Below are 20,587 nucleotides of genomic sequence, written 5' to 3' on the forward strand. Positions count from 1 at the left end.
CAAGCTTTTAGAGACTGGTAGGATTTTTTTTTCCGCTCATGATGATGACTATTTTATAAGATGATTTAGGCTCCCAAGAGACTTTCGGTTTTCATAACTTGATCGGGGCAATTGACGGCACTTACAGCAATAATGGCATCTAGAGAGAATGAAGCTGCTTTTGTTAACTATAAGGAGTAACATTCCATTAACACACAAATTATGCGTGATGCCAAGATGAGACAGATATTGTGGCTTGGGTCAATCTATGATTCATTTATTTCAAGGAAAAGCAGCATTGGCAAATAAGTTGCTCATGGTACTGTACATGATGGCTGACTTGTTAGTAAGGCTAGAAGGCTGCTCTGCCAGCCAATGAATGTCTGCAGCATCGTCATTGCATATGCATGAGGTTGATTGGCTTGTCCATACAGTGGCAACTGGGCAAAGTAGGTGGTGTGTTCACATATGCACATTCAAGATGATTGTGATTTATAATGGTAAATTGTGAAGAAAGTGCAGATTTGTAAATCAGATTTTTTTGACATATTTTGACATTTTTTTAATGAGTGTATATTGTCACGCTCAGATCCTTGGAAAATTTTATAAAAGACACCCCAGGAGCATTGGTTAACAAAATGATCCTTTGTTGTCCTCCATTACAAATCTGTTCTTTCTATTCCATGCCTCCAACTATACATATTTATGAAGAATATACATCCCCCTTCTTAATTTTTTTTGTTCACATTCACAACATACTGTATATTAACAGCTTTAATTATTCTGCATTCTAAAATGTAGAAAATTATACATGTCATTCATAATTTTCAGCATAATTGACACATATACCTTTTAGTCCTTGTATCTGGCTAGTAACATAACATTCATTTAATTGACTTTTTTGGATGTCCTTGGGTTTTATGACTGTTTGTAAATAGTCATTATGATGAACTTCAAGTTGTGCATCATGACATTAATCCGTTAGATTTGTTACTAGGTGTTTTCTTTGTCTCTTTATAACATGATTTCCGTTTCTTCTATAATTTCTTCCAGCTGGTATTTGTACAATAAATGATCCTGGTTGATCAAGTGTTCTTAGTATAACAGCTCATTGATAAACAGTCCCCTTTCATACATCTTCACCAATGTGCAACACTAGAAGACACTTTGTTTGCTTTTCCAAGTAAATCTCTATATGTATAAAATCCAACATCTGTCTGTCTGTCCGCTTTTCACGCGAGAACTACTTAACGGATTCAGATTGTTTTTTTCTATAATTTGCTTGTACATTCTGGTTGATTTTGCGCTCTTTATCATAGTTCACTTGCTGCATTTATTTGCGCAAATCCGAGAGACATGCAACGCATCGTGGAGAGGAGATGTGGGGACCTCCTCACTTACGCAGCAGCCTCAGGGCCTTTACTTTACCTCCACTTAGCTAGCCAATGAGAGAACTACTTAATGGTTTTAGATAGGGTTTTTTTCTATAATTTACTTGAACATTTGATTTTGCAACTTCTCTCATCGCGCTAAGAATCATAGTTTGCTTGCAGAAGCGATTTATTCGTGCTAATCCGAGACAGAAGCTGCAAGCCGAGGACAGGAATAAGCGTAACGTCAGGAGTAGGGGAGCCGGGCTGTGCCCTCCTCACTGTCCTATTTCACTACTACGTGGGCGGAGCCATGTGAAATATAAAAATCACTTACTTTCTTAAGCTTTTTGAGTAGAATTCTGCATTGGTAGACATAATCATTCTCTGAAAATAAAGTACCTGGCATTCCATGTCTAGCAAATATAGACTTTAGTGCAAGTAAAATATGTTTTGCAGTGGTGTCTTCTATTTTGCTAAATTCTGGATATTTAGAAGAATGATCCATAACTGTTCTAACTCTTGTCTATGGCCTGATTGGTAGAGTATGCTGCATAGTTATAGCACATTGTGAAACAAAGTTTTTCATTTGAATAGACATGGAATACAAGGCCAATATAAATATTTTATTGCCCTTTCTCTGTATTTAACTATTCCTAATTACGATTCATGTAATTTATTTAGCATTACATTTCTTAACTAACCTCAGCAATATGTTGTACAGTTTGAAACATAACCCTTTTAAATAGTTTTTCTTATATGTCCAGTATGGTTGAATTTGTTTAGAAATAGGAATTTTCCTGTCTAGTCATCCAAGGTCATAGCCGGTAACAACTGCATCTCAGGACCAGATACAGTTGCATTTCTGAATCTGCAGAAAATGTTTTTTGCATCGATAAAATCTTAATAGTGGTCCATTTGAAATCCTAAGCTAAATAAAAGTTTGAGCCCCCATGTTAACAAGTTAACTACAAAGTCTTACAAAGACAAGGGTGTCAGGTGGAAGGGAGGGGTGGCCTTGGAGTAATAAACGAAATTGAAAATTTGGGTTGGGGGTCCTTTCAAGTGTTCAACACAAACCAAAAGCGGGCGGGGGTATGCCGCAGTCACCAACACCATGGCTTAGTGGTCATTTGATAACTTTCACTTTCCCATCTTTCTAATTTTCCGTCACAGTCTGTGAAGATGGGGACCCCAATAGTGGCCGCAGGGCCCTAGGCAGCCGCTTAGTTCGCTTATATTTTGAGCCTGCTCTGAATCTTCCAAACCTTATTCTTTGTTCTCTTTCCAATGCCATTCGAACAATGGAACAGTGAACATACAATGGAACATACTTATAATGCTGTCAAATTAGGAATGAATCTTTCAAGATACAGTACTGGATCATGCCCTTGAATTTCATAAGTGTATAGGGAAACATTCTTATTATCAATTTACTTGATATCATACCTTTAAATGAATGTACATGATCAATGTCTCTAAATAATACTGTTCTAATTTTGCACTTGTTTATATTCAGTTTGAGATTATACTCTACTGTTTTAAGTAAACAGGTTTCTAAATCAGAGATTGTGCTCTTCCACCTCCGATTCCAGATTAAGATGTCATATGTGACTTTAACTTCACCTTTCAAGCCTTCTATCACTTTTGTAATACTTGAGATGCTGATGAAATTTCAAAGGGAAAACCATGAAACCTGTATCCTCCTGAGGGTGTATTAAAGGTACAGAGTTTAGAACTTTCATCAACACATTTAATCTGCCAGAGACCTTCATTAGCATGAAACACATGTGTTGGCATGGTGGATTCCACCTCTTCTATAGTCCATAGTGCGTAATGGTCACAACTGTTGTCCTTGTTGACCTATTTAGTTTTAGATTTTATTAGGTTTTACTACAGTGATCATACAGTCAACAAAAGGAAGTTCAATTTTATTTTTTTTGGTTTCTATACTCAGAAGTAAGTGGTGTTTTTCCTGTTGGTGACATGTGGTGGCCAGAATATGCAAGTAGTTTACAGGATGACTTCTAGAGCTTCTCTTTTGTTTTGGGTGAATTGTACTGTAAATCTTTTTAAAAATAATATTATATTCAGTGCCTATATAAAGCTTAAAAACAATATGCTTGTTAATTTGTAGTGTTTTTTCTTATTGCACAGCATACACATTTCACTACATGCTGGATACTGATTATGTTTGTAGCCTGATCTGTCATGGTATTCTCCTTTAATTACATCATTTTGAGATGTCTTTGCTTCATTTTTATTTTGCCATTTTTGTACAGTTGGCTTTAATTACTTGGAACCATTGCTACACCATGCCACACAGTTTTTGCCACACCAAATTACCTGCTTTTTCTTAAATATGTTTCATTTTTGGAATTCTTTAATGGTTATTTGATAAATATTCTTTTTAAACATATGTTGTCAATTATACTTTCACAAATGCTTCTTTACTCTTAATGTATATTAAATGCATAGAAATGTTGAAACTAACCCTAACCCTACTAAAACCTCTGATTGCTTTAATAGGTCATGTCAGGCATACTTATAATGCTCATTTCATCATTAAAACACAGACATATTTAGGAATATAAAACACACATCCTGTCTCTCACACACTAATACTGAGTAGGTTCAGCCAACAAATGATTCAGCAGAAGTGTGACAAGAAATGCTACTTGGGCTTCTTTACATCAACAACAATACACCAGCATAATGCTTCACTCTTACTGGAACTGCCAATCAGAAGTTTTCTTTCTTTTTAAAAATGTATTTCTTTTTAATCATTTTGGTGTGTATTGTGTGTCTTTAAAGAGGTTCTATAAAAACCATCGTTCTTTCTTTCTATTTATCTATCTATTGTGAGAACTGGTCTGAACACCATCAGACAGACACCAGTATAAGTACAAAAATACACACGTTCATTCATACAAATCCCAACACAGCACACAGTGCTCCAGCACTATACATCCCTAATCACAGGCCTTTCAAAACATCTGTGGGCCGCCTTTCTTCCCTCTGTCGCTGGGGCTTTGTCCACCTCCGGCTCCCGACTCTCATTCCCCGACTGTAAGAAGGCAGCCCCCTTTATAGTCACCCGAACGTTATCCAGGTGCTTGCTGACGTTCTTCCAGCGGCACTTCCTGGTGGGGCGGAAGTGCCACATGAGCACCCGGAAGCACTCCGTGCATTGCTGGAAGGTCCTTCCTCCACCTTCCCAGGTGTGGCAGAAGTGCAGATCTCCCGGGCTTTATGAGACTTGGGACGCCTCCTGGCGGTAGCCACGGGCCCCCATGGGTTTGATCCTCACTGCTAGTTCCCCGTGGTCCCCTAGCTATCCAGGGTGATTGCCCCCTCGTGGCCCGGGGGACGTATAGATCGCCTCCCGATCCTTCCAGGCATCCCGGCTGGGTCTGGCCCCCAGCCTCCTGCCACACTGCCCCTCCACCAGCGGAGACGCGTCCCACGAGGGCAGGTCTCCCATGAAGCAGGTCCAAATTGCGCTCGTCCAGGGCCCGGTCCTGCAAAACAGAAAGCAGAAACAGGGGCAGAGACGTTGCCCTGACGCCACTGCCTGGTGTCCTCCATTAATCCAAAAGGCGAACGCTCCCTCCATCGGCCAGCACCCTGGCAGCCAAAACCTTGGCACCTGCTCAGCGGCCTTCATTCCCTCTTCTTCAGGTTGTCCAACGGGACCGCTCACACTCCTGTCTTCCTCGCTTGATCTGGGCTTCCCTCTGCCACCGCAGAGGGTGGCCCGTCATCATACATGAGCTCACGGGCTCACTTTTCTCTCTGTAGGAAGAGCCGGCTTTACTCCTCCGGTTCCTCCTTTTCCTCTGGGGCGCCTTGACGGTTTGAGTCTCCCTATGGGAAAGGAAGAGACCCCTGGCCGTCTGCACCCCTGTGGAGCGACGTGAGACTGATACTGGCTCTGGGAGTAGGGAGTTAAGATTCACGGCACTCACCAGCCGGCGTCTTGGCTGCACTCCCACCACACGATCAGCCTTCCGTGTTGCATCCACTATCGGAGATATGGCTACTCGGTCACCGGAACCACACAATACCGAGACCCTTTCGCTCACGTCTCCATTTCCCTTTACGGTACAGGCATCACCTATCTGCACTGCCACATTCCTCTGGCCAGAGATTCCAGCACTGCGCCACTCAGTCCACTGTCCCAGTGTCCTCCATGACGCAATCGCCTTCCCCTCCAGCTCGACTATACTGTCTCAAAGGTCGTGTAATATCTGGTAAAACGACTTGGCAAACCGAAGGGAAACCTCCGGATCGCACCGAGCCGTAAGCAAAAAACGGAGCATCAGCCAGTGGAGGACTTACCTGTTGATTGGTCCTACACACCGGCTGTGTACCGTAGACCCTCCTTCCCTGCTCCATCGGGACCTCCCCTGGCTCAGGACGGACATTCGCCGGTCCTGCCTCTGACCAATCATGGACGGGAACACGACACACACCATCCAATCCCTCGCCTGCCTCGGGGAGGAACTTCCGGTTCCCTGCCATCATCCTCTTCCTACTCCCAATGGGGTGGCGAGTCTTGTGGCAGGATCCTCCCTTTCTCTTAGCGTCACCACCCCCATCAGTGTATGGATCGGTATATCTTGGCCAGGGAGGCGGATCCAGGCAGTCCCTTCCTGTAATACAAATACAGGGCCTGGCACAACCAACCCCCACGGCCAACTGCCGTAAGGCCTGGGACTCACCTCCTGGATCCTGTCTCTCGGAGCTCCTTGCCTCCTAGCGGCCGCTTCCTTTGATGTGCCGACCACGTTCTTTATGGTGACAGCGAACACTGGGGAGTCCGCGGCTCTGCTGCCTCGCCTGGTGTTCCTCTCCCCCAGCGGGCTGGAGACATCGCTTCTGTGAACCGCCGGCGGTTGCAGGGTGAGTCGTAGAACGTCCGCGGTGCGTGTACGGGCCGCTTCCACACAGCGTGTGTGTGTGTGGTGGTCTGAGGTGCCAGACCACTCACAAAATTAGTTTTTTGATGAATCCCGCCTTGGAACAGGTGGAGAGTCTCATCTAGGATGCCATTGTGAGAACTGGTCTGAACACCATCAGACAGACACCAGTATAAGTACAAAAACACACATGTTCATTCATACAAGTCCCAACACAGCACACAGTGCTCCTGCACTATACACCCCTAATCATGGGCCTTTCAAAACGTCCGTGGGCAGCCTTTCTGCCCTCTGTCGCTGGAGCTTCATCCACCTCCAGCTCCTGACTCTCGCTCCCCGACTGTAGGAAGGCGGCCCCCTTTAAAGTCACCCAGATGTGCTCCAGGTGCTTGCTGACGTTCTTCCGGCAGCACTTCCTGGTGTGGCAGAAGTGCTGCATGAGCACCCGGAAGCACTCCGGGCATCACTGGAAGGACCTGATCTGGGTCTGGTCCCCAGCCTCCTGCCACACTATCTATAAATTGGAAAGGGCAGAAATCAATACATTAAACCTAAATTTTTGGTATTAATCTTCCAAAGAAACTGCCAACTCTCCTTTGTAAACTAAATTTACATTTGTTGCTATAAAATCAAGCAATGTTTTATCCAGATCATAGCCCAGTGAACTTTTTGTGCATATGCTGCATGAAATAATATATAAAATTAATGATAAAATGCAAAATCATGATATTTTATATTAATATGGTATATGCTTCCCTCTTTTTGTGTTCTGCTTTGTAAAAGATAACCATCAAGGAGCCTTCATTGACAGAAGACCAACAATAAGCATTGTTTAGTATTGAATTAAATGAAAAAATGTACAGTATATGCTTAATCCCTATGATCCTAAAATTCAATGTGATAATCTGCATAGTTTTACTAATAGTAACCCTTTGCTACGTTATCCATTAAAACATTTTTATTTAACATAATAACCAGTTTATGACTCTGTAGTTAAAAGACCTTATTATTATGTTCATTAAAAAGGAAAATTGTGTGAACAGTTGTTACAATATTATTCCTGCTGGATTTTTTTTTTGATATTGAGTAGTACAGAAGTATTTGTAGTATTTGCATATTCTTTATTTTTCTATAAAATGCTAAGAATTCTTAAATTGTGTTAAAACCTATTCAATTTCAGCTTATACATAGTACTTTAATGCGTAATGCATGGCCTTATACTGTAAACGCTAAAACCTTTCATCAGTTTGTATCTATGATTCAAGGCACATTATGTACAGAAAAGATTTATAGGGTATAAAAAAAAGAAATCAGAGCAAACTGACACTGAGAAGCACTTGGGGGAAAATTAAAGAAGCTTGACATTATGAAGTTATTTGAAAATTAAGATTGTTCTGGTACGTTAAAGCAGGAGACCTTGAATAGCTGTGGCACCTTTCCTCCATGTCTAAGGTAGTAAGTTGATAATTGGTCACTATAAAGACCATGGTGCGGTTTACATGGCAGTCATGCTTCTCATGCTATTTATTGACCACTTGTTCATGGTGGAAGAGGACATTTTGTGCCATTTAACCAGAAAAAGTGAATTTTTGGTCTAATGTAGGGTTCATGATATTGTAGCTTACTAATAAGGGGATGGCAACCACATGGCCTTGGTTATCAGAACTATGACTCTATCTGTTATAACTGACCTGCCCGAGTTTTATTTTGTCCAGGAGTACTGGTGACTTGGGATTTTTTTTCCCTCTTCTCAATTGTCATCTGACCATATATCATTAATAATTTATTTATTGTTACTATAGTGCCGTAAATTGACAATGTGTTGCATGCTGCTTGGACATACAAGTAAGTACTTATACCACAACTACTACTACAACTTTATCTTGTCAAGACTTGTCATGTCATTTTCTGTATTACTGTGCATTTAAGAGAGTTTGAGTATTGAAGCATTTTAATGTTAGTGCATAATTATAAATTTAAGCAAGCACTTTGAGCTTGTGCTTAATGACCAGCAATAAGCAAAATTAAATAAATTGAATTAATGTACTGCATCCAGACCACAAAATCCCTCTCTGAGAAATTCCTGACCATTCGTAATAAAACTTAATTACATTAATTACATATATATATGTGACGATGCAGGTTCTCTCCACACTCCCAACGTCCATTTCTTGAGCTCCCGTAAGTTTATAAAGTTAATTATCTCGGCCGGAGGCAAGGTTACTTCCTTGTTTCCTTCATTCACCGGCCGGGAGCCAATGAGCACGTGCTCTGCTGCTTCGCGCATGGGCTTCTGGGACTTGGAGTCCGAAGTGGAACGGGTAGCCTCCCGCGGCTGGCTGCGGTCTGCCTTTTTAACTTTGTCGGCAGGCCGTACAGTCACTTCCCGCCCCTCTTTACCTTGGTTTAATTGTGGCGCTGCTTCGCTCGCCGTCCCCTTCCCTTTCAGGAAGCTCGGATCTGTCAGGGAACGAATGACCTCCCCTAGGGACCAGAACTGACCGTTATCTTCCCAGCGTCCATTGTGCGCGATCACGCGACATGGGGAGGCGAATAGACAGGTCCCTTCCTGGTCAGGTGACTTCGTGTTTTCCTTACGTCTGTCCCAGCCTGCACCAGGATGGCTCACGTGATCGTTCTCCGCAAATAGGCTCCCCAGATGTACATCCACAGACTCCTCGACTTCGCGGCCATCTTGCCAAGGTATGAGGCATGCGTCTTTCTTATACGATATCCCGAACCGCTCGGCTTCTGCAAAACAAGACAACACAGTTCCTTGCGCTTCGGGCTTTATCGCGACACATATCTCCGACTTATGAGGGATTGCTTCAGGCTCCAGCACAGCCATCTCTTCACTGCGTTGTTGTTGCCTTAGCCAGTGCTCCCTCACAGTGTCGATCTCTTCCCTGGCTTCCGTAGGACCCATGAGGTAAGACCACAGCGTCGCGGCGTCCTCTGGTGGCCACATTTCTGCAAGTTTCTGTATGTTTTGGGCTCACCCATTCTTCTTTCTGGATTTCTTTCCCATCACGATCCGAAGGCTTGCAGTTGCAGCGCTCTCTGTAGTGGGGTTTTGTTGCACCTCCCTGTTTTCGAGAGGGACCTTCCTAGGGTTTTCTGCCACCACAAAATTTGTTTTTAATGCAGGTTTTCTGCCAACGGACGGCCAGAGTATCCTGCCGACTACGCCAGTGTAGCAGTAGAGGCGTGGAGCCACTTCTAACACCCTTAGGTACCACTCCAGACACTGGATAAAAGTATAACTAGTATTTATTTTACTATTGTACAGTGCACAAAGCACGGTTCACTCCACACTCATAAATCACTATTCTCTTCTACAATAACCAATCCTCCTCGCCCAGACACTTCGCCCTCCTACCTCCCAGCTCAGCTCAATCTCTGGGCTTTCCCACAATCCTTTTATACACCCTGACCCGGAGGTGTTCCTGCCCAATCAGTCCATAGTTCCTTTTCCCTTCCGGGTCAGGGTAAACAGTCCTCTTCTTCTGGTCACGTGATGATGACGCACTCCCGGGTTATAGGGCACACAAGAGCCTACTAGCCCCCCTACAGCGACTCCCGGTGGCCCCAAAGGTATCCAGCAGGGCTGTGTGTATAAACTACCAAGTCCATGAGGCCCTGCTGGAACTCGGGGCACCATCATGCTGTCCGAAGGGCTCCTCCTAGCGGCCTGGGGGTGGCGACCAGAGTTGGTCGTCCATCACAGTCCTTATGGGAGCCCTAAACCCAACGCCGTTGGTAATGTCACCGAGATGAGCTGACAAATGAGGACAATTCTCCAATGAAGCCAGGGGATATTTCCAAAAGTGCCTAAGTGCTTTTATTACAAACAAACATCAAAACGGTGTCCAAAGTGCAAGTGTTTCATAGTTTCTATAAATAATCAATAAAACAAGTGTCCAGTGGGGATAAAAGCCATCAATAAATAAATCCTTTAAAATCAGAGGTTAAAAATAAAGTCGTTCTCATCCAAATCTCGGCACACCTCCTTCTATCTTTCTCCCCGGCTCTCCCATTGCTCCCGCAGCTGGCCAAGACCCAACAGCCACAAGATCCTTCAGCCAACCTCCGTCTTGGCCTCCTTACGGACATCACTGCCAAACCGTCCGAGGTTGGCTCTCCTCCCTTCATTCTTCGCGCTCCCGCAGTCACTCCTCGGATCCCTCGGGAAGACACCTGCCTTGCTCACCCCACTCACTCGAACATTCAGTGGGGCAAACTAGCCCCTAGAGCGCCACAACCTAACGCTCCTTCGCGGTGCCCCAACTCGTTCTGTCTCCTCATCCAGGTGGCCAGATCATCCTGCTAAGCTGCCATTCACTTTCTTTAACCTCTATTATCTTCCACTTTTCCTCGATCAATCGATCCATTTATTCCCCTATCCTGATGTCGACCCGTATATATACACACCCCTGCGTGCCTCCGTGGGCGCAGCGCCTTAATCACACACCGCAGGAAGCCAATGAGGCAATCAAGAACGATCACACCCACACCCAACTACCTCGTACTCTTTAACTCCCCGCGGCCGTGCAATTGCACCCACGGAGAACGACATGGCTATACGGATTTAAAACCTGACCCTTTTTTTTTGAAGCCACGGACCCGCTATACCACAATATATATAATTTATATTGTATATAATATATACTGTAATATATAATATATATTGTATATAATATATATTGTGGCAGATGGCTGGGGCTCCTGCCCAGCTGGAACGCCTAGAGGATAGAAGGTCTGAGAGAGAGACAGTACCTCCCCCAGGACACGAGAGGGCAACCTCCCTGGTTTGCATCAGGGTCAGGGGGTGCCCAGATGGTTCTGAAGCCATGGACTGCAGCACTTCCACCACACGAGGAGGTGCTACCGGAAGAGGTACCAGGTACACCTGGAGTGCTTCCAGATGCCCATCATCAGGAAAATCATCAGGATGCACCTGGAGCACATCCGGGTATAACATAAAAAGGACCGCCTCACTCTATTTGGAGAGCCGGAGCCAGTAGAGGACAGAGCTTGCAGAAGAGAAGTGGAGGCGGCAAAAGCAACAAGAAAGGAAGAATAAGAACTGAGCTTATTGTTGGGATCTGTGCATTGTGAAGAAGAACAGCAATAAACATGAGAGATTTGGACTTCTGTGTCCTGTGTCTCTCTGAGGCCGGGCCGATCTTCACAATATATATATATTGTCACACACATGTGCTTTGGAGGCAGTCAAAAGCCCAAAGGTGAGTGAAACATCATGAGACAGGGTGTTGTCACATGGTACTTATCCAAATCTCTTAATCTCCCAACAGGAAAACCAAAGAAAAGTAGACACTTCAATTCCGGTTTCCAAAATGGCCGACAGGACGCCACTTCCGGCGCCATATATGACATCACTTCCGGCCACCACTGATGACATCACTTCAGTATTACTTCAGTACTACTGTTTTCGACGTCATCTCCTGCCAATCACTTCCTGTCCTCCATTTTGATACTGTATATAAACGTCATTTTGTTTCATGTAAACTGTCAATTGTTACGAATTACAAGTACTTTTGATCACTGCAACCCTTTTCTTTGCTGTATTTTTGTCCATTGGACAATATACGGGGACGGTTCCCAAAACTTTGTTTTTGTGGAGCTTCTTTTTTTCTTTCTCTTACAAAGTATTTCCACAATAGATAGATAGATAGATAGATAGATAGATAGATAGATAGATAGATAGATAGATAGATAGATAGATAGATAGATAGATAGATAGATAGATAGATAGATAGATAGATAGATAGATAGAGTAAAGTATTCACAGCGCATCACTTTTTCCACATTTTGTTATGTTACAGCCTTATTCCAAAATGGATTAAATTCATTTTTTTCCTCAGAATTCTACACAAAACACCCCATAATGACAACGTGAAAAAGTTTACTTGAGGTTTTTGCAAATTTATTAAAAATTAAAAAACTGAGAAATCACATGTACATAAGTATTCACAGCGTTTGCTCAATACTTTGTCGATGGACCTTTGGCAGCAATTACAGCCTCAAGTCTTTTTGAATATGATGCCACAAGCTTGGCACACCTATCCTTGGCCAGTTTCACCCATTCCTCTTTGCAGCACCTCTCAAGCTCCATCAGGTTGGATGGGAAGCATCGGTGCACAGCCATTTTAAGATCTCTCCAGAGATGTTCAATCGGATTCAAGTCTGGGCTCTGGCTGGGCCACTCAAGGACATTCACAGAGTTGTCCTGAAGCCACTCCTTTGATATCTTGGCTGTGTGCTTAGGGTTGTTGTCCTGCTGAAAGATGAACCATCACCCCAGTCTGAGGTCAAGAGAGCAGGTTTTCATCCAGGATGTCTCTGTACATTGCTGCAGTCATCTTTCCCTTTATCCTGACTAGTCTCCCAGTCCCTGCCGCTGAAAAACATCCCCACAGCATGATGCTGCCACCACCATGCTTCACTGTAGGGATGGTGCCAGGTTTCCTCCAAATGTGATGCCTGGCATTCACACCAAAGAGTTCAATCTTTGTCTCATCAGACCAGAGAATTTTCTTTCTCATGGTCTGAGAGTCCTTCAGGTGCTTTTTGGCAAACTCCAGGCGGGCTGCCATGTGCCTTTTACTAAGGAATGGCTTCCGTCTGGCCACTCTACCATACAGGCCTGAGTGGTGGATTGCTGCAGAGATGGTTGTCCTTCTGGAAGGTTCGCCTCTCTCCACAGAGGACCTCTGGAGCTGTGACAGAGTGACCATCGGGTTCTTGGTCACCTCCCTGACTAAGGCCTTTCTCCCCCGATCGCTCAGTTTAGATGGCCGGCCAGCTCTAGGAAGAGTCCTGGTGGTTTCGAACTTATTCCACTTACGGATGATGAAGGCAACTGTGCTCATTGGGACCTTCAAAGCAGCACAAATTTTTCTGTAACCTTCCCCAGATTTGTGCCTCGAGACAATTCTGTCTCGGAGGTCTACAGACAATTCCTTTGACTTGATGCTTGGTTTGTGCTCTGACATGAACTGTCAACTGTGGGACCTTATATAGACAGGTGTGTGCCTTTCCAAATCATGTCCAGTCAACTGAATTTACCACAGGTGGACTCCAATTAAGCTGCAGAAACATCTCAAGGATGATCAGGGGAAACAGGACGCACCTGAGCTCAATTTCGAGCTTCATGGCAAAGGCTGTGAATAGTTATGTACATGTGCTTTCTCAATTTTTTTATTTTTAATAAATTTGCAAAAACCTCAAGTAAACTTTTTTCACGTTGTCATTATGGGGTGTTGTGTGTAGAATTCTGAGGAAAAAAATCAATTTAATCCATTTTGGAATAAGGCTGTAACATAACAAAATGTGGAAAAAGTGATGCGCTGTGAATACTTTCCGGATGCATTGTAGATAGATAGTTCCTCTACTAAAGTTACTCTGATTTATTATTTTGAGCCATGCCAACCAACATAACGAGCAACTGAATTTATATCATACTTTTCTGCATTAATTTATATACTGTAAAAAGAATGGAATGATAACTACTTAATTATCTGTAAGGAAGCACCATTTTCAGTATAATTTGTATTCCTCAAAAATTCAAGTGTAAAAAATAATATATACCTCCTTTGCAGCTCCTTTATTCGCACCATCATGTTAAGATGTCCCTGTGAGTACTGCTCAATAACATCTCTGACATCATATGGTTTTCGTGCTTGCTACAAATGATATGAAAAACAGTAGAGATTATGTAAAAAATTACCTTAAAATTATCAATGTATCTTAGACATTAAGTGCAGGGAGAGTTCAGCTCAAACATTACATTCTTAATAGTCTGATATTACTATTTGTTTTACCATTTTATCATTACAACAATAATTCTCAAACAATATGTTAGTTACATTTGAAGAAGTTATGACTTTGATGCTTAACAAGTGCAACTAAATAAGTAATGTATGAATCAAAAAAATGTAAACAAGGAGATAAAAATATTATTAAAACATCCATTAGGCCTACGTCTGTTTCTTATATAAATGATGTTTTTTTTATTATGACTTATCTAAAATAAGTTTGGCTTTACACAAAGGCTATTCAAAATAGTCAAATACTCTATAATTAAATCAAACTACTGCCACAAAAAAGATAACTAGATGTATGTCCTTTGAATGTCTGAACTCATGATGATATTTTTTTAATGTTTTTTTTTTTGTCAACTATGAAATTCAAGTTTAATCAAAATCAGTACTTAAGTTTTTAGGGTTTATATGGGCAAATTCTAGGTGCTGTTAAGAAGAATCGTTGAATGCAGCAGAAAAACAATGTTTAAATGCAAAAATTAAGTTGCATCATCACCTTCAGTAGATCAGTTAACAAAGTAAGTCTAACCAAGTGGTAAAATACATGGATACTAAGTCAACCAATTTAGTCAAAGAATCCATCACTAACACAAACTTTTAAAGCACTTTAATATACCAAATGATGTGAGCTAGGTAATTTGGTTTTACAGATAACGTTAGAGTAACACACACTGCTTTGATTTATCTCATCTTAATTGTTTTTCCTGGTGAGAGCCGCAGCAGTAATGGGCCAAACAGGCCAGCCTGGACTTTCCTGTCCCCAGTTATAGATTCCAGCTGTTCCTTATGAATTCCCTGACGTTGCCAAACCAGCCAAGAGATATAATCCCTCCAGCATGTCCTGGGTCTCCACAAAGTGGGATATGCCCAGAGAAGCTGAAAGGGGAGCCATGCAGGGTGCATCCTTATGGTATACCCAGTCCTCTTGGTCCGAAGAAGCAGTGGTTCTACTCTTAGGCTCTTAAACATTATTAAGCTTCATAGAGTGTCAGCCAAGCCACCCTGAAAAGAAACATAATTTCTGCAGCTTGTACTCACAATCTCATTCTTTCAGTCATTACACGCAGCTCATGACCATGCAGTAGGTGAGGACAGAGATGTAGATCAACCAATAAACTGGGAGCTTTATATTTAGTTAGTTTGACTTAGTTGTCACTTCACCAGCATGGAGCAGTACAGTGCCCGCAGAACTGCTGCCGCCACTCCTATACACTTGTCGATCACACACTTCATTTATGTGTCACTCGTGAACAAGATTCCAAGCCTCTTTGATTCCTCCACTAAGGGCAGTTATTCCAAAATCAGCTGGGGAGAGCAATCCACTGCTGCTGTTACTCGGCCCAGCTGCTTTACACTCACCAGTGAATTGCTCAATTACATGCCAAAGGTCACAAAAGTACACATATCCTCCCCAACTGGACACCCTCACATATTCAGCTGCACTTTTATATCCTCCCCATGAAAACAAGTGACAAGATGACAAGGCACAGCTGTCATAGAGTCCAACACTCACAGTGAAAGAATTCAACTTAACGCCAACTATTTGAACAAAGTTCTTACTGCATTTACAGCATATAGTGAACAAATAGCATGCAAGAGCAACCCTGTTACCCCATATTTCTGCCACACCTCCCACAACACATGCTGAGGAAAACATTCATAAGCTTTTTTCACATCTACAAAACATATGTTGACTGAGTTATCATACTTCCATGCATCCCCCAACATCTGTGCCAGGGAGAAGAAATGATCTAGTGTTTCACAGCCAGAATAGAATCCATATTGTGCCACCTGTGTCTTTAGCTCAACTATCAGAAAAATTCTTCCCTCCAGCACCCTTTGCCAACAGTGGTAGGATTTCTCCACTGGAATTGTCCAATGCTGCTTCCTGGTAGGAGGGCATGCCAGTTTGGTTCAGAAGTATTCCTGCCACCTCTTGTCAATCTCCCCAAATGAGGCCAACACATCTCCGTAACTGCCGAACACAGTCCGGGCAAAGTCACACCTTCCCATTCTGAAGCATAGAATAGTTTGGCAGAACAGCCTTAATGTCATCCTATAGTCTTCCTCTGTGGCCTCTCCAAACTCCTCCAATGTATGAGCCTGTCAATACTACTCAGTTGAGTCAGGAGATCTCCAAGACAGCATTTCCCTAAAGGCCACCTTCTTCAGTCCAACAGCTTCCCTTACCTCTGGTGTCCAACATTGGGTCCTAGGGTTGCTATCATGAGATGTCCTAACCTCTTTAAGACCACAGCTTTTAGCAGCTGCTTCCACAAATGAGGTCTTGAACAGGGTCTATTTAGACTCAAGTTCTTTCTGAGGTAGGAGTTGAACTGATCACAAATAGAAACCTCAGCCAGACATTCCCATGAAACCACAACTGTTTGTCTAGGCTTCCCCAGACTATTTTCGAATGCCCCTCACTTTGAATCTCTGCCTTTCTTTTCACCCAAGTGCCTAAAACATCTGGTCTCAGGTCATATGACACTACTACAAAGACTATTATTGACCTTTGGCAAAAGGTGCTCTGGTACCAGGTACAGTTAGGAGTCTCCTTTTGTTAGAACATAATGCTTATTATGGACAATCCATGACTAGCACAGAAATCCAATAACAACTCACCATTCTAGTTCAGATCTGGAAGGACATTCCTCCCAACCACATCCCTTCAGTTACCACTGTCATTCCTAACATGAACATTGGAGTTACCCAGTAAGACTACCAAGTCAGTGGGCAACATAATTTCTAGCACCTCACCCACCTTCTCTAAGGCAGAACAGCTGTTAAATGCATATTTCCAAACAAAAGTCATAGTTTTCCTTTCTGCAACTCATAACCACATTCAGGCAATCCTCTGGTCCACTGGAAAAATTATTTTAAGGAAAGTTGTAACTGATTATCTGAACAAATGTGTGAATTTAAATCAGTTTTTTGAAAGCTTCCTAATCAAGTTTCATGGTTAACATACTACAGTATCTGCATTCATAAGAGTGACTTCCACAAGAAAGCTGATTTAAATGAGTGCTGTATTCTTATTTCTGTGCTGTTGGAAGTATAACCATGATTGACCATCACAATTACTGTACAGGTATCTTTTGCTAGTACTGTCTTGGTTCATATTTTACCTTCTTCAATGGCAGTGTTTATTTTCTGCTGATAGGACCTGCTCTTACATAGTGCTAGTTAGTTGAGGTGTGCCTCAAGGTTCAGTTTGGGGGATCACTATATCTTACTGTTTTAATACCAATGTCATGCAAATTTATGTCAGTATAAACCTTAATGACAAAAATGCCTTAGTATTTGAATGAATTATATTCCTAACATTCCTGTTGAATGACAAGCAATCTTATAAAACTTCTCAAGTTCAAAATTTACAAGTGACCTTTAACTCAGAGATGAACTACAGAACTTTTGAACAATGTTATAAAAACTGCATTTTGTTATTTATGTAATGTATAGTGGCAAAGTGAGATCTTCACTATCATTTACAGGTGAAGAACTGTAGGTGCATGGTTTTGTTATAAGCAGCATTCTTTTATTACAATTCTGTTTAAACTATTCTTCCCAAAACTTTGGCAGTATGCATATATTTCAAAATATCGCAGCATGATTCTTCACAAGGTCAAATAAAGGACTGCAAATCAATAAAAATGTGTTTAAGGTTCCTTAGTATATAAGGCTATACATGGTTTAGCTACTGAATAAAAGGAATTTTAATTTGATTTGTACTACAATTTTATCAATATACTTGGTTACTTTTAAATGTAGGAGTGTGGTCCACTTGCTTGTTATGTCCAGATTAACCGTAACAATTCTCATGCATTTTTTGCAGTCATTGTCTGATTTTACCTTTCAATGGTTCTGGTAAATGGTAAATGATATTGCAAGTCTGTCCATGTAAGAATGGCTGTGAAAGGGGCACATGTCCAAGGGAAGCCTGTGAGACATTAAGGAAAGTGAGATCATTTAGGAAGGAAAAGGTTAAAAAGGAGTAGTGAATAAGAAAAGAGAAGGTGAACAGCACCAGAGAGAAAGCTGGACAAGGCACTAATGAAACTGGAGAAGTTGCCTTACCTGCAGTACTCCAACAGGTGAACCCAGGTTCATTGTAGGAAAAGGGCAAAAAAAAAAAAAAGAAGGACTCTGATAAAACAGTGGATTCTTTTTCTTTTAGTGGTGAATCTGGGAGAGGGCATTGTTGGCTTGATGAAGAGACGGTAGGGGTTTGTTTCATTTGAATCTTTGAGTGATTAATGAACATTAAAATACAATGTGTTTTGTAACAAACTTTTACAGAATATTTTGTTCTTTCTTGCAAAATGTCCTGTGTTATTGGTGTAAGTACTGAATATCCATTGTTTATTGTAAATTGTGCTCTGTCATTCTTTGCATTGGGTGTTCTATGCACTGCACAGTTTTGTAAATACTTAAGTTGTGTATTTTTTGGTTAACAATAATAATAATTCCTATTTTTATTGTTTCATTTATTTATGTTGATGTGTTCTCTGCTTCTGATAGTGGGATGTAGGAAAGTAGTGTTGGTTACTTGCATTTACTTTTTTGTTTTTACTGCTGCCCCAGGGATTGGTAGTTTACAATAGAATTGCATCAGCTCAGAGCAGGAAAAGTGCCTAGACGAGTGTTACAATTAAGTGCTTTGGCCACAGTAATTGAGAGATTCCGTTACCTTAGTGGTTTTAAGTCTAATTTAAAAATTTACCTTAAATGTTTGTCCTTTTCTTGAGTTTATTATAAGTTCATTGTTACATGTATTTACCAATTCTATAAGAGATTATTTATAATTGAAAAATGGAGGAAGATCCCTCAAAACAATTGTATCACTTATGCTAAACAGCTTCTAATAGCTGCTATCACTTCTGCTAAAGGAAGTAATAAAAGTTCACACATTAGAAATTGTTTACTTTCTATTAAATACACACTATGTTTTGAAATACAAAAAGAAACAATACTTTTTTGCATGATTTTATTTTTTGCATAATTTGTATAATACTTGAAAAAGTTAATCACTACACTGGTTTATGTATATTTAGAGTCAATTTTATACTACAGAAACATTAAAAAAATCTTTAGCTGAATGGCCTCTTAGCCTATAATAATTTACATGTCTATATGTATAAAATGCCCTATCAGTCTTAGCAATAAGATCTGGATAGAAAGATTATCAGTTTTTGCACTATTTACGGAATTGTTTATGAGACTATTCACAATAAACAGTATTACTAATTTATTTAATTTACAACTGTAGCAATCCTTATGACAGGTGGCTAGCTGTTTTCACTCACTCCGTATCCTGTTGTGGTGTGTTTGGCACAACTGTTATTTAAGACAAATCACTAATTCTAGGATATGGAAAGAAATGTCACAATAACTGGGGGCTGGCATCCTCAATACAGACTCACAAAGCATCAGGGCATCTGAACACAATTCAGTATACAAATATAAATGAAACTGTACAAAGCCTAGACTGGATCAATGGTGACTTAATCAAATCTAAATGATCATGCTGTAGGTACCTGAAAGTTTATCATCTCCTAGATATATGTCATCCAAGGAGTTTGCTTTTCTCAAACCTGTTGTCAAATGTCCCCAAAGTTGTTTAAGTCAGCTTAATTTATGTTGCCTTATAATATACTCAGCTTATGAAAAAACTGAATTGGAAGGACTACAGATTTTTATATGTATATATGTGTGCTATAAATTTATAAAAACGTGTATATGAGTTTCATAGTGTTGCATTGTTCTGTCACTGTTTTCTATTTCTGAATCTGTGCATGCACTCTGAGACTGTCTTGTGAATACATACTGTATTAAATGAAAAAAGAAAATGAACAGAACATTCTCAAAACCAGTCTAATCCGCAAAGGCTGCAGGGCAGGAAACAACTCTTCTAACAAAAAAAAAAAAAGAAAGTGTTCCAGATATGTATATAATTTATAAAATAAAATAAGATACTTTATACTTACTGTATATACAATGATACTGATATGTTACAATTTTCATGTTTGTTCCCAAAAATACAGTAGTAAAATCAGTGCTAATTATGTCTAGTTTTGAAATATAATTTATATTTAAAAATGTAAACTATTAAGCCCTTTCCCCTCTAAAAAGGACTTATTTTCCTTTTTTGCTTTGTGCCCTTCCTCACCATAATCTATCATCTTTGGGGGTGGGGAGCAAAAGCTTTAAATTCATCAAAAATTTCAATCTCTAGTTTTCAATGGATCTTGATGTTTTAGGGTCCCCTGATACTGTAAACATTGATATCTAATGATGGGTGTGTGTCTGTGTGTGTATGTGTGTCTGTGTGTCACAGTCTCTTGAGGATGGTTTAGAGCTAAAATGGCTCGACAGAAAAATGCCAAACTCGAAAGTTAAGCTTGTTATGAGATGACAAAGTGCTGAGTTGTTTTTGAGCCAAAACATTCAAGAGAAAGAGGAACTCTAGAGG

At 41.2% G+C, this 20,587-nt stretch overlaps 1 protein-coding gene across 1 annotated transcript in view; it reads right to left on the reverse strand.

Annotated features, from left to right (window-relative positions):
- LOC127526149 (potassium voltage-gated channel subfamily KQT member 1-like) overlaps window positions 1-20,587 on the reverse strand; it is a 426,478-nt gene that overhangs the window by 146,640 nt on the left and 259,251 nt on the right. Inside the window, exon 8 of the mRNA XM_051920670.1 lies at window positions 13,883-13,977. Coding sequence (XP_051776630.1) covers window positions 13,883-13,977 — 95 coding nt within the window. The remainder of the gene's footprint in view (window positions 1-13,882; window positions 13,978-20,587) is intronic.

The sequence above is a fragment of the Erpetoichthys calabaricus genome, chromosome 1, assembly GCF_900747795.2.
Source record: "Erpetoichthys calabaricus chromosome 1, fErpCal1.3, whole genome shotgun sequence".
In the NCBI taxonomy this organism is placed as follows: Eukaryota; Metazoa; Chordata; class Cladistia; order Polypteriformes; family Polypteridae; genus Erpetoichthys; species Erpetoichthys calabaricus.